The 13,588-nt window shown below is 52.2% G+C and overlaps 2 protein-coding genes across 3 annotated transcripts in view; one reads left to right on the top strand and one right to left on the bottom strand.

Moving 5' to 3' along the window:
* The window catches only part of LOC132518105 (T cell receptor alpha chain MC.7.G5-like), a 357,885-nt gene extending 349,336 nt beyond the window's left edge, over nucleotides 1-8,549 (top strand). For both annotated transcript variants that reach the window (XM_060146127.1, XM_060146120.1), the window contains 4 exons: nucleotides 3,794-4,048; nucleotides 5,595-5,639; nucleotides 6,514-6,621; nucleotides 7,445-8,549. In XM_060146127.1, the coding sequence (XP_060002110.1) occupies nucleotides 3,794-4,048; nucleotides 5,595-5,639; nucleotides 6,514-6,620 (407 nt within the window). In that variant the 3' untranslated portion in view covers nucleotide 6,621; nucleotides 7,445-8,549. The remainder of the gene's footprint in view (nucleotides 1-3,793; nucleotides 4,049-5,594; nucleotides 5,640-6,513; nucleotides 6,622-7,444) is intronic.
* The window catches only part of DAD1 (defender against cell death 1), a 57,956-nt gene that overhangs the window by 17,541 nt on the left and 26,827 nt on the right, over nucleotides 1-13,588 (bottom strand). The window lies entirely within an intron of this gene.

Here is a 13,588-nt window from a genome sequence, read left to right as displayed (position 1 = left end):
AAGTTGGCCTAGATGGAGAAGGTTTGATGCAGTAGAAAGGATTCGTTGAGTCTGAAGGATAGAGTAAGATCTGTCTGGGCAGAGCAAGGACAGGAGGGGACTTCCAGGCATAAGGAACACCAAGAAAGAAGGCATGATCTTGGGAGTGAACAAGGCACATGATTTTGGCCAAGTAAACACATCTAATAATGAAGTTAGATGGAGAGAAAGCCAAAGATAACTTTATAAACAATGGAGAAAAGGAATACTAGAGGCTTCAAGAGAATACAGTATTGATCACAAAACTTGGTATATAGTAAATAATAACAGATCATATATAGTACTTTTATTATTTTTTTTAAAATATATATTTCTCTGAAATGGTAAACTGAATAAATACAAATTTGCTTCAAAGCCTTTAAAAAAAAAGAGAGAGAGAGAGAGAATACAGACAATTAGGGCCAGGACCAGCCACTAGGAAACTGGGAATCCAATTCAGAAATGCAGACCAGAGGTGAAGGTGAGAGGGGCCAGCTCTTTCCATGGACGGCTTGTGGCCTAGACCTCCCCCTTCTTCCTCAGTGGGCTGTAAGAGCCCATCCCTCAGAGAAGGGGAAACCTAGGCTCTCTGTAATGGAGACATTCAGAGTGGTATGGAGGTATTGCCTCCCAGATGCAATGTGGTAAGGGAACCAGAGTTTCCATTACTCCCGGTAAGTCTGCGCAGGCTCACTGCTTCCTGACGCTCGCCAGAGCCTCAGTGGAACTCAGACTCAGAGTCAGTGCTGCTAACTCACATTTTGCGTTACTGGTGCCTAAATACCAAGAACAGATTTAGTGGCAAGGGAGCTTTCGATCACTGCTGTGCCCCTGGGGATCTAATGCGCTAGAGCCTTCGGACATGTGCTTCTGCCGTTAGTTCCGAATTTAAATGAGCAGTTAGGAACTAGAATAGGTGACTTCCACACTGAAAAATTGATCCAGTCTTGCTAAGGCTACCTTCTGAGATGTCATCAGTGGTAGGAGGCGTTTATCTCGCTACAGTGAAACAGGATGTCTCTCCTCCCAGGGCTCTGGCAGATGGACCCCTAAAGTCCTCCAAATTAACAGTGACTCATTCTTTGTTTTCAGACAAAAAGGTCGCACTAGAGGTACATGGGGCGTAAAAGTAAAAGGGGGCTTTAAAGAGTCAAGTTTAGGAATCAGTATCCAGCTTTTTTGACCAAAAGGTCTAATTAGCAGAAATTCTGCAAATCCGATAATCACTAGGCCGCTTGTTTATCCAACAATTATTTCTTGAGCCCCTAGTACGTGGCAGAGACCAGGGACACAGTAGTAATCTAGGGACAGGCCTTTGCTGTCACAGAGCTTACATTCCAGGGAGCCAGTGTGAAGAGTTTGGTGTAGCTGTACTCATATAGGGCATATAAAGGATTTGAGAGAGGAAATTCAAGCTCTCCAGATCACGGCAGCCCCTCAATGTCATGCCAGGAAGTGTGGGCATCATCCTATAGGCAATAGGGAGGCTCTGAATTATTTTGAACAAAAAGTGACCCCATCAGCTCCACGTTTTAGACAAGTCGTTTGGATGATGAGCTCAAAGAAGAGATTGAAGTGTGGGGACAGGGTGAGTAAGAGAGGAAATCAGGGGTAGGGAAGCCGGACAGGAGAAACCACAGCCAAAATGCACATAGGGAAGCCCAAAGGGTATCAACTGGTAAAAACAAGACTTGAAAGAGGCTAAAAATCACCTCAGTTCTTCTGACTTCACTAACTGCTCTTTCATTTTGATCTCTCACTAGCAAAGCTGAGCTACAATGGGCCTGCCCCGGTATCACCCCTCACAGAACTCAAGTTGGCTTTAAGTCTCACCCTCAGCCCCTGGTGCCTTTCCTCATGGTCCGTAGCATTGCTCACTCCAGACCAATGCTATCCAATAGAACTTTCAATCACGATGAAAATATTCTGTCATTCCGCACTGTCCTATAGAGTAGGCATCGCCCAAATGTAGCTACTGAGCTCTTAAAATGAAGGTTTATGGGTAACTGAATTGTTAATTTTACTTGATTTTGGTTAGTCTTAATTTCACTAGCCACAAGTAGCTAAAGACGATCACATTGGACAGTGCGGTCTAGACCTTCTCCAGCCTGACACCCCCCTGGCACTAGGACTTGAGTGAGAGTTTAACCAGGACTCAAAGTTGGGCATCTGGCCCCCACAGTTACCCCCTTCCCCCTTAAGGCCAACCTGTGTCTGGTGGCAGCTTAGCCTCTGCCTTCTTCTTGAGGCCACGTTCTCTCAGCACCTCCACACCCTTCCATGTCCCCCTCCCCAGTCCCACCCATGACCCCCGCTGATGACTAACAAATCCACTGGAGTGTGGTATTGGTTAATGGCTTCCCATCTGTCCCCTCCCAGGAAGAGATTTACACCATAGATCCTTAACCCATAGTGATGTCAGCCACACAGGTAGATGGAGATTAGAGGGGAGCAGGCAGAATCCTTTGAAGCCAGAGGTTTGGATGTTGCTCACATGTGACCATGGACCCACCCTTGCTCTGATGCTCCAGGGATAGCCCCACCACAGACAGCTCTGCCTTGACTCACCATCCCAAGGCCATGCCAAGGGCTGATGCCCCTGGTTTGGTGTCAAGCTGGATATCTGCATTGCCAAGGCCACCCTGGCTGGCTCAGCTAGTGGGGTGCATTAGGCATCACTGGTCTGCAAAACTTTGCATGCGTGGTGGGGAGCTGGGGCAGCAGAGAACCACAGGGGCAGGAAGCTGTTGTCCCAACCCTGCTGTAAACTCTCTGGGTGGCCCTAACGTGTTAATCCTCCGGGCAAAGCTCTGCTTCCTCCTCCAAGGGCAAGAGGTCTGAAAGAATAAACACTGAGGGTTGCATTAAAGACACAAAATCCTATGAAAATACTAAAGAGTCATTCTCAGCACACTGAAGAAAAGCCTCCAGCAACTCCTGCCTCCTGGGGGGTGAAGAGCAGAAACTGTGTATTACTCGGTAGCACATTATTATGGCAGTCTCCTGGTAGTATCAAGAGCTACAATTACTAGAATTATTTCAGTATTTCACAGTTTATTAAATATAATTCATATGGAGAAACTCTCATGGCTTCTCAGAATAGCCTGGTTAGGAAAGTGGATGAGGCAACATCCGCATTTGACAGATGAAATTCCTGACACTCAAGGAGCTGGTGTGAATCGCTCAAGGCCTTGTATCTAGTAAATGGTAGAGCCAGGGCTTGGATGTAGCATCTAAAACTTTTATCAGTGAGAGAAATCTCCTGGTGATGCGACCGATCTTCCAACTTCATGCCAGCCTGTCGTAAAGCTCCCATTCCTGTCAATGCCCAACCTTAGTGGGGGAGACCACCCCAGATTCTAAGACGTATGGTTTGCTCTGCTGGATATCTTTTCTACGCTTGCTTTGTCCTGCCAGAATTATGTTGTCGCTTACTATTCCTACTGAGCTTTGAAGAAGTGCCCTTAAGTGGAAGAGTGGGCAGTATCCTTAAGTAGCCCTGCATTTCCGCTTTCCTTGAACGGCAGGTAGAGAGCATTCACTAAGAGGCTGGCTGGCCTCTTGGCCAGGACTCATGGTTTGTGCCTGTCCCTGAGTCCCGTCTGTTGCAAGCTGCTGGTGTCTACAATGTTCTTTCCCATCTAAAGCCTGACAAATGTGACTTGTCAGACCTACAGAGCCCCATTCTTGCCCATCACTGGCATCTGGACTCAGGCCTGGGTTGGGGCAAGGAGGGAAATGAACATCTCCTAACCCGTGTCTTTTGGGTCCACAGATATCCAGAACCCCGACCCTGCCGTGTACCTGCTGAGAAGCCCCAAATCCAGCAACACCTCCGTCTGCTTATACACCGATTTTGAATCTCAAGCCAATGTGTCACAAGTCACGAGGCCCGTGGTGTTCAGCTCAGACAGCACCGTGCTAGACATGGGAGCATTGGGTTCCAAGAGCAACGGGGTCGTGGCTTGGAGCAGCAGGACCGATTTGGGATGCGGAGACACCTTCAACCAGACCTTCTACTCCAGCTCAGGTGAGTGCAGCCCTGGTGCCGGTCTAAGCTGAGTCTCCTCCTTCGAGAGGCCTGCTTGTGCTCGGGGCTCGGGTCCTTGGTATCTAAAAGCTGCTCTGATTGCTGGTCTCAGCCTCATCAATTGTCGGCAAAGCCCCCTCCCCTCTCTTTACTGAGCACCAGTGAATCCCATGCCGGCAGGCCACAGAACGTCCTGGGCAAAGAGCAGAGGGGGAGAGGCGAGGGGCACACTGGCCCTGAGGCTCACCCACTCTGAGTCCCCACCCCCCTGGCTCCGCTCAGCCCCTTACTGCTCCTCCAGGCCCCGCCCTGATGCACTTCTCCAAGATCCCTCCCCTTATTTCTCCCTCTCTGCCAAAGGTCTCTCCCAGCTCCTAACCTCACTCATTCATTCATTCATTCACTCAGCGATCACTGATTGTGCATTACAACATGCCAGCTGCTGCCGTGGAGGAGCAAACACATCAGATGATGGGTGTGCCCCGAGCAAGCCCCATTCCCGTTGGGGGAGACCAACCATCAGCAAGTGGAAATCTAAAGAACTCCAGATTGTAATACGTGCTTTAACTTGGAGTTGGGGAAACAGCCACCTTAGGGACAAAAGTCACAGAAGGGCTCTCTGGGGAAATGCTATCTGAGCTGAGATTTCAAGGCTAAGAAGGTACCAGCCATGCCAAGGGCAGAGAAAGGACCCTATAGAGGCCTGAGCCAGGAGCTCAGTGAGAAAGGAGAAGGGCAGGAGGAAATGAGATGAAAGAGGTAGGCAAGGGCCACATCACGGGGCCTCACCCGTCATGAGAGGGAGACACTGTTCTAGGTACAATGAGAAGCTTTTGATTGGCTATAAACAGGGGAATGACATCCAATTTACTTTTTTTAAAAATCACTCTGACCGCTGAGTGGAAAATGGATTGTAGGAGCCAAGAGTAGAAGCAGAAAAGAAGCCCTTGCAGCAGAGAGATGATGGAGGCCAGGACGGGCTTGTGGCAGGGGAGTTAAATGCCCATGCCCAACACTATTTGGGATCCAAAGGCAGAACCATGCAGGGATGAGAAGGAAAAGAGGGCATCAAGGAAGGTGGCTGGATTTTATTTCTGAGCAGCTGTGTCAATGGTAATGCTGTTTACTGAGTCAGAGGAAACAAACAAACAAATTTGGGATGCACGGGTCAAAACTTTGTGGAACACATGAAAGCATCTATACCCCTCATGGCACTTGTCACTGTGTCTGTCTTACTTCCTCTATCAGACTCCAGACTGGAACTCGCCCAAGGGCAGGGTCTAACAGCTCCTTAGGGCCTTGTGTCATGTAACATGCGTTTAGCACAACCAGTGTTCATTAAGTGAATAAAATGGTGCCCAGAAGCCAGGGTGTTGGTCCTTCAGGGGTCAGTGGCTCATCCCAGCAGGTGCCCATATGGGACAGGTTCTCTCAGATCTCTGCACAAGGAAGAATGGAGAGGCTGGAGACATTCAGCAGCCCAACTTCTGGGGTGGGAGAGTCAGCACGCTCGGGACTCTAAGAAAAATGTCTTTGTTCCTTTTAGGAATTCCCTGTGATGCCAAGATAGCAGAGAAAAGCTTTGAAACAGGTAAGGGAGGGGTCTATCCTGGCTTCACACAGGTTTGTGGAGGCGATGAACCCACAATTACTGGGACGGGATAGAGGTGACGAGAAGGAATGTGTGGATCTAGGAACGAAGTTCTGACAAACAAGAACGGCAGTCCGAGCCCTTGTTAGAGCTGCCTGGGGACATTCTTGAATCCCTAGATTCCTCTCACCATCTCTAATTTTCTTTTCCACTCTATGTACTTTGAGGATGAGTCTAGTTTTGCTAGACCAGTGACTCACTCCTAGGCCTCTGTATTCCTTTCAATAGCTCCACTGTCAGCACAGCTCAAGAGAGCTTCTGGGTGGCCCAGGTGTGAAATCTCTGACCAGCTTTTGTGTAGCCCTAGACTAACCAGGTCACCGCGAAGACATTTTCCCTCCATAGCCAGGAGGTTTTGCCTTCTTTCGAGAAGAACAGCAGAACTCTTGTAGGCCGTGACCTTGTCTCTCAAAGATCCTCACCCCTCCTCACCACCCACCCTGGGCCCATATTCATTGCCATTTGAGCCATTTGTACTGAGTCATCCGTCTTGTGGTTCAGCCGCTAGATTCTCACTAAGGGGCCCAGACCCAGGGGGCTGCGTGTGATAAGTTCTGAGCACCCACCATCCCCATCCACGGCGGGGCTCAGAAATAAAATAAAGAGTAAATGCAGTCAGTGTTTCCCTTTGGAAATGAAATGCTGTTGACCCTGGAAGGATGTACAAATATGTGTATGAGGGGATGTGCACCAAAGCTCAAAGGGAGAGGCAGATCCAGGCGCCAAAGCGCGCCCCACTCCCCACCCTGCTTTCGGTGTCACGGGGGCTGTGAAGACCTGTGCCCATGACCGCTGTGGCCCCTTGGTTTTGCAGATATGAACCTAAACTTCCAAAACTTGTCAGTGATCGGCTTCCGCGTTCTCCTCCTGAAAGTGGTCGGGTACAACCTGCTCATGACGCTGCGGCTGTGGTCCAGCTGAGGTGAGCCGGCATCTCAGCCGGGCGGTGGGGTCTGGGGGTCTGGGGGTGGGTCCCCAAAGCTACCCTCCCCCAGGCTCTTGCTTTTAGGTCCTAAGTCTGGGCCCACCAGACTCCTCCTTTTTCTTTCCTGTTAGGAGTTCTCCTTGTTAATAGCAATGGCCCAAAACACTTGATAAACATGGTACCCTCCTCAGGTGACATTAGTCACCTCGCTTGAGCCATGTCTCCCCTACAAAGTATGAGGAACAGTTGTTATTCTCCTCATTTTGGAAATGAAGAAACTGAGGCCAAGTAATATCAAGGGCCACACAGCTAATGAGGGAAACTTAGGAGAAACTTAGGACCTAGACTCATTCATACCCACACCTTCTATCATATCCCTTTCACTGCAAATCCTAAAAGGGCGGCCCCCAATTCCTTTCCTCGGGCCCTCTGACCCCAATATGGTGAGAAGGTATTGTATTCATTATCCACCCTAATCCTGGCTAGAGTCTCCAGGCCCTTCGCCCCCAGTACCCCAGGTCATCCCACTGACAAGAGCATCCCATCAAAAAGAACCCGGGGGGCTTCCCTGCTGGCGCAGTGGTTAAGAATTTGCCTGCCAATGCAGGGGACACGGGTTCAAGCCGTGGTCCAGGAAGATCCCACATGCCGCGGAGCAACTAAGCCCGTGCGCCACAACTACTGAGGCCGCGTGCCACAACTACTGAAGCCGGGACCCATTTGCTCCTAGAACTCTACAAACAGAGGCATCCCCATCACATCCCTAACTGTCCTGCATCTCCTCAGTATGCAGCCTGACTTCTGTTCTTTCTCCTCCCAGGTCTCCAAGAACGTGAGAGCCCCGTGCTCCCTCTCCCCTTGTTCCTTGTCGCCCGCCTCCTCTACTCTTCAAGCAGAGAGGTGCACTCTCTGCCCCCGTGGACAAGAAGGCTCCCTCCACCTCTCTGGCCCCACTGGCAATACCACCAACTGGGTCCTACCAGATATTCGTGATCAAGACGCTGAAGAGCTGCCCAGCACTGCTGCCACCCCTCTGCTCCCTCACTGCTGCCTGTTACTGCCTGGCATTCTCAGCAAAGACGGAGGCCGCTGCAGCCTCTCCTGGCTGTGGGGAAACTCCCTCCCTGCCCCGCCCCTCCCCGAGACTGCCTCTGATGTCCCACTGAAGGATGGATCCCAGTGCGTTCTCTTGGGCTCTAGCTCCTGGAGATGTTGTGTGCTGTTTATATTTTTTACACAGTGTTCATAGAGAAATACATATCACCCTTTTCCCCAAGATGTGGGGGAGATTCTCTCATGATCTAGGCCCTGCTCTGCTTGTGTATCTGAGCCACGTTGTCTATTCTGCTGCCATGGCTTCATTAAAAGCAATGTGGAAGAGCAGAGGCTGTGCTCCTGTTTGATTGGATTTGGTCGGGATCGTCTTCGGCCTGCTGTGGATCACTAGCTGGGCAGAAAGAAACCAAGGCATTTGTCCATGATGACGTTCGGGGAGCCTGACTCAACAAGCTCCTTCAGTCCACCTCTTCATGGAAAAACCTCTAAAAAATTCCACTTAGAAGGCTGTACTGGGGGCCAGGTGAACCCGCTGAAAAGCTCGGGTCCCTGCTCTTCCACGGGGCCACCCGTAGCAGGAGGCCCATGTACATGGGTGGTAATGACCTGGAGTTGAAATTTGGCAGACAGGGACCATACAGCAAGTGTCCCCAAAAGGCCACCCACTGTCTCCTGCCCTGAAGCAACATTTCCTTTGCCTTTCCTTTCAGACTGGATTCCCGTTGAAACAGTGCATTGACCTACAAATTCATGGCTGGGAACCACCCACCATTCCACTGCCTGGGTCCCAACCCAAGGCCCAGCCCGTTGGAGTGCCCAGTCTAGGAGGGGGGAAGCGGGTAGAAGATTTTGACCCTAGCCACACTTTCTACTCCCACCACCCTGGATGTGAGAATGAGCAAAGCAGAGATGAGCTCTCTCCCCGCAAGCCCAGGGACTCAGCCAAGGAGAGTAGACGTCTCAAGCCCTCACCTAGAGCACAGGTGACGGGATCCCCTGGGGCCCCTGGGGTTCTCCTGAGCCTCCTGCTGCCTGAGCATCTTTCCTGGGGTCACGGACGCTGATGGGAACACCCCTCAGAGACCACTCAGCCATCCACTTCACAATTACCACGATCAAGACCGAAGTCCAGTGCTTAACCATTCCCAGGGCAGTAGGGGAGGGGGGGTGGAGGGTCCCATCCTCAAATACCTGTACAGTTCACCTGTGTGTCTCTGACCACACAGCCAGAAACATGCAAATCCTTCCAGCTACAATTCAGGCCTGCTTCTTATCACAGGGACGGAGCCACCAGCTCGACAGGTATCCTAGGCATGTCCCTCCCCTCTGTGAGCTCCAGGGCCACCACCTGTAAAACCTATAAAACCTATGTCACATAGGACTGGAGGCTGCCCCAACTCCCTGCATCTCTGATTCTCTGGCTTCTATAGAAATAAAAACCATGTCCATCTCTGGAGCCCTCCCGAGGGTAGTCACAGGAACCCCAGTTCTCTTTGAGCGGCCTCGTGTGCAGCCTAAATACAAGTGCCTTTAAAGATCACTAAAGCGAAAGGTCTCAGAGGAAATCCCATCATAGCAGGTCACTCTCACACACAGGAGGACAGGCACCACCTGTGGGGAACTCAAAACTGCCTCCTCCTCAGTCTAACACAGTGCTAGAGATTCCACCATTGGGAATTTCTTTTAATTAAAGCATTCGCTTCCCCATATTAAATGAAAATGCCCCTGTGGGGGTGGGGGGCTTCCTTTATCAACTGTGAAAAACTCCCAGGCAAATTAGTCTGTCTTTTTGTTCCTCCTCCTAAAATAGTAATTCACTTTGGTCTGTACACAAAAGATCCAGGCAAGGGATGTGTAGGTATCTGGGGAGACAGGTCTGCCCCTGAGAGTTGGCTGCAAAGATGCTGAGGATAAAGGGGACATGGGGCTTAGGGCAGGGGACAAGAGCACGGACCCTGGAAGGCAGTGAAGGGGCCAAAGAAAGGCCCCTCCAAGAACCTCACAGGAGGCCCGGGCTGAAGGAGGCCAAGGGAGCACGTGGGGTCGCACCAGCCCAGGGCCCTCAGGTGGCAGAGCCCCTTGGTCACTGGACCCCTAAAGCTATCCGAGGACCTATGAGGGGGTGTGGCAGCAGCAGCTAGGGATCCTCCCAGACCCACGGGAGGGAGCAAGGCCTGCTCCTTCCAGGCCCAGCCCAAGCTGAGGGTGACAAGGTCTCGGTCAGGTAAGAAGCCATCTGGAAAGCAGGGTCAGCACCACCCCTGAGCAGTTTCCATCTCAAACCAGGGGCTCCTCAATCCCAGCAAGAACTTTCTCTCAAGTCTGAGGCTGTTAAGCCTAAAGCCAACTGGGGCCAAGCCAGAGGGCAGAGCAGGAGAAGCAGGTGTGTGAGGGTGGTGCAGAGTCCACTCACCTGTGTCCACTCTGTTCTCATGTCTGGCCCAGGCCCCACCGGGGGTATCAGAGGGGATTAAAGTGGCCTTTGGGAGGGGGCCTGGGGAAGGGTGCCTACGCCCACCGGGAGGGTTAGCGCTGGGCTGAGGGCCACTGTAGCAGACCCCTCGGTGCAGTAAGGGACCCGGCATTGTTCAGCGTGGAGGGAAGAGGCTGCTGAGGAAACCTGGAGACGTGGTCATCAAGTCCCTGAGACTTGCCCAGCCCTGAAGAACCCTAGTCCCCATGAGCAGGGGCCAGCCTCAAGGAGGGAAGGCCATGCCATCCCGGGGGGGAGTGTGTCACCAAGGCTAGCTGTAGAACACATTTCTCTGGACAGATGCCCTACTGCTCCAAAAGGCTTTAAGCACAGGCCAACCCTGGAGGCAGAAGAATGGACCAAATGACTTCTCATGACCCCAGGCCTAAGATTCTAGAACACTCTCTGACACTTCACCCAGAGACCTTCCTTCTGAACACAACTGAAATCACAGTCCAGTCAAGAGAAGAGCAGGCTAAGCCAGTATGTGCTTCAGGAACACTTGGGTGGGGTCTTCAGCTCCACCAGAGCGACCCCTCTGCCCTGACCCACCATTGGAGAGGCAGTCATCTGAGCCTCAAAGGATTGTTTATCCTCTTGGTTTGCCATAGAATCCAACTTCCCTGGGGTCACATGTAAAGCCTTTAACAGATATCACCTTAGTTATCAGGTAACATCTCAGCAAAAAAATCCATTCAACTATGCGCTCCTTGGGATGGAAAGTGTATCTTGTTCATCCGTGTGTCTGCGACAACTCGCACAGTGCCTGGCACACAACCAATGCTTAATATACACTTAAGCAGCAAGTGAACAAATAAATGATTAGTACCATCAGGCACTGGGGAAGGAGTCAAGTTGTATATGTGTGTAGGGGTGTGGGGGGAGCATAAGAAAAAAGAAAGTGGGGATTAATAGACGAGGTGGCCGGGTGAGCCACTATTTCACAATTTAGCCAAGAGCTAAGAGTAACCAACCTGTCAAGAACTATCAGGAAGGGGCTTCCCTGGTGGCACAGTGGTTAAGAATCTGCCTGCCAATGCAGGCGACACGGGTTCGAGCCCTGGTCCGGAAAGATCCCTCATGCCGCGGAGCAACTAAGCCTGTGCGCCACAACTACTGAGCCTGCGCTCTAGAGCCCACGAGCCACAACTACTGAGCCAGCGAGCCACAACTACTGAAGCCCGCGTGCCTAGAGCCCATGCTCCACAAACAAGAGAAGTCACTGCAATGAGAAGCCCACGCACCGCAACGAAGAGTAGGTGTGCAGCAAGGAAGACCCAACGCAGCCAAAACTAAATAAATAAAATAAATTTAGAAAATAAAATAAAATAAAATAACTACCAGGAAAAGCAAAACCTGAGTGATGGTCCCTTGGCCAGTGCAGCCCCAGGCGGGCACTCATCCAGTAAAGCCTAGAGGATGGTTTCTCTGGGAAAGCACACAGGGCTTCCAGGCGTCAGCCCTCCAGTCACTGAGGCACCATACCAAGGTCCAGGGCTGAAGGTCACATTACCACCCACCTCACTTCCTCCAGTGTCCTATCTTAAAACTTCTCCAATCTACCTCCGGGAGCAATGTGTGGGGAAAAAAATCTGACTGATGGTCTGGGGAAGGGGAGCAAGCCGTGTGCAGACCCAGTGCCGTCACTCTAAGTACACTGATGAGCCAGGAGACTGCGGCGGCCAGTGCCCTGCCTCTGTGTAAGGCCACCTGCGATTCAGGCATAGTTTAACCCAGACACACACATGCGTAAGGTTTCCTCTATCACACGGAGAGCTATATTTTGAAATTAATAAGCAGGTCAGACATTGAGTCTGTAGCCAGAAGTAGGACAGGAAGTGGAAAAAAGTCTACCACTTCCGTGCAGATGTTCTGGGGGCTTGGGGCGGCCCCTCCCATTTCCATGACGTCATGGCTGCCGCGAGGGGCAAATGGGGGCACCGTTTGAAGCTCTCCCGCAGAAGCCACATCCTCTGGAAAAAGGAGTTTAAAATTCTGAGTTACAGATAGCATCACCCTAGGCCACGTGCCGCCGGGGCCTGGAGGGCTGGGCCGTTACACCACCACGACCGCAGGTGCGACAGGAAGGCAGTGGGCGATCTGGGAGGGGCTGGCGGGGCCCTGGCAACGGCACCCACGCCCACAGCAGGCCGGGGAGGTGTTGCACACCTCACTGTGAGAAGCAGCCCCGCCCCGCCTCTCCCACCCCCCACCAACCCAGCCCTAAGATCAAAGCTTGATCGCACCCGATCACACCCTTTCTTAATACGGGACAGGCCCTCTAGGCTATGGCCCTCTAGGCTATGTCCGGCCCACCATCCCTGGGAGGAGTGGGGTCGCATCCGCTCCCCTACACACAGCTGGGGCTGGTTCTCCGAGGAAGGCCCCCGCTCCAGGTCAGCGCTGAAGTGGAGGGTGATGGCCGCGATGGACATCTGCCTCCCAGAGGCCAAGGAGACCAGGATTTAGGAGGCCAGGAGATGGGGAGCCGCAGAAGGAGAACCAGAACCTGAGACCCGAAGAACGGCGGTGCTTGGACGTCCTGCTCTGTGGTAGTGTCCCTGGCCACCCACCTGGGGGCAGCAGTACTCCACCAAAGAGGCCTCTTCTCCTTTTCTGCTTATTCTAAGGAAGGAAAGCCCCCAGTGCTTAGGAAAACCACTTTTCAGAGGAAAATAAAAGGACAGAAGACTTCACTCCAGGAGCCGAGCCCCTGCCCTTTGCCCATCACTGCGTCGGGCTCCGGCCCCCATGATCCTGTCACATCCCTTGGAGGAGAGAGGGTTTAGGGTCTGGCCGGGCAGACAGCAGGGGGCACTACCTGCCCAGGATCACCAGGCTCCCTCATCCACAGCACTAGAAAGGAGTCCCCCGGGAGGGGCGGGGGGAGCCCCCGGGATACTGGAGAGCCCTCTGGATTCCTCAGCAGGGAGCCTGGGCTGGCGGCCGGGATCCACCACTCTAACCGCCCACAGCCTCAGTTTCCCAGTGGGGTCAGTGCTCTCTCACAGGGCAGTTTAAGAACCAAGGCACCTCTCACAGTGCATACCTGCCAAGTGCCAGACACAGGCCAGGCCCTGGGGATTCAGCCTCTGTACAAAATACACGACTCCGCACAGATGAAGCTCAAGAACAGGCAAAACTAATCACCAGCGATGGCAGTGGGAGCAGTGGACGACTCTGGGGTAGAAGGACTCCCTGGAAAGGGGCACGAGGGAAGCTTCCGGGTGGTGGAGATGTTCTGCCTCTTGATTTGGGCACACAGGTGTATACACATGTCAAAATGACTCCAACTGTCTCAATAAAGTACTGTTCCCATTAACACACACACACACACACACACACACACACACACACACACACACACACACACACACACACACACACACACACACACACACACACACACACACACACACACACACACACACACAC

This window comes from Lagenorhynchus albirostris, chromosome 1 (assembly GCF_949774975.1).
Source record: "Lagenorhynchus albirostris chromosome 1, mLagAlb1.1, whole genome shotgun sequence".
Taxonomy (NCBI): Eukaryota; Metazoa; Chordata; class Mammalia; order Artiodactyla; family Delphinidae; genus Lagenorhynchus; species Lagenorhynchus albirostris.
This window is presented reverse-complemented; position numbering and strand designations above follow the sequence as displayed.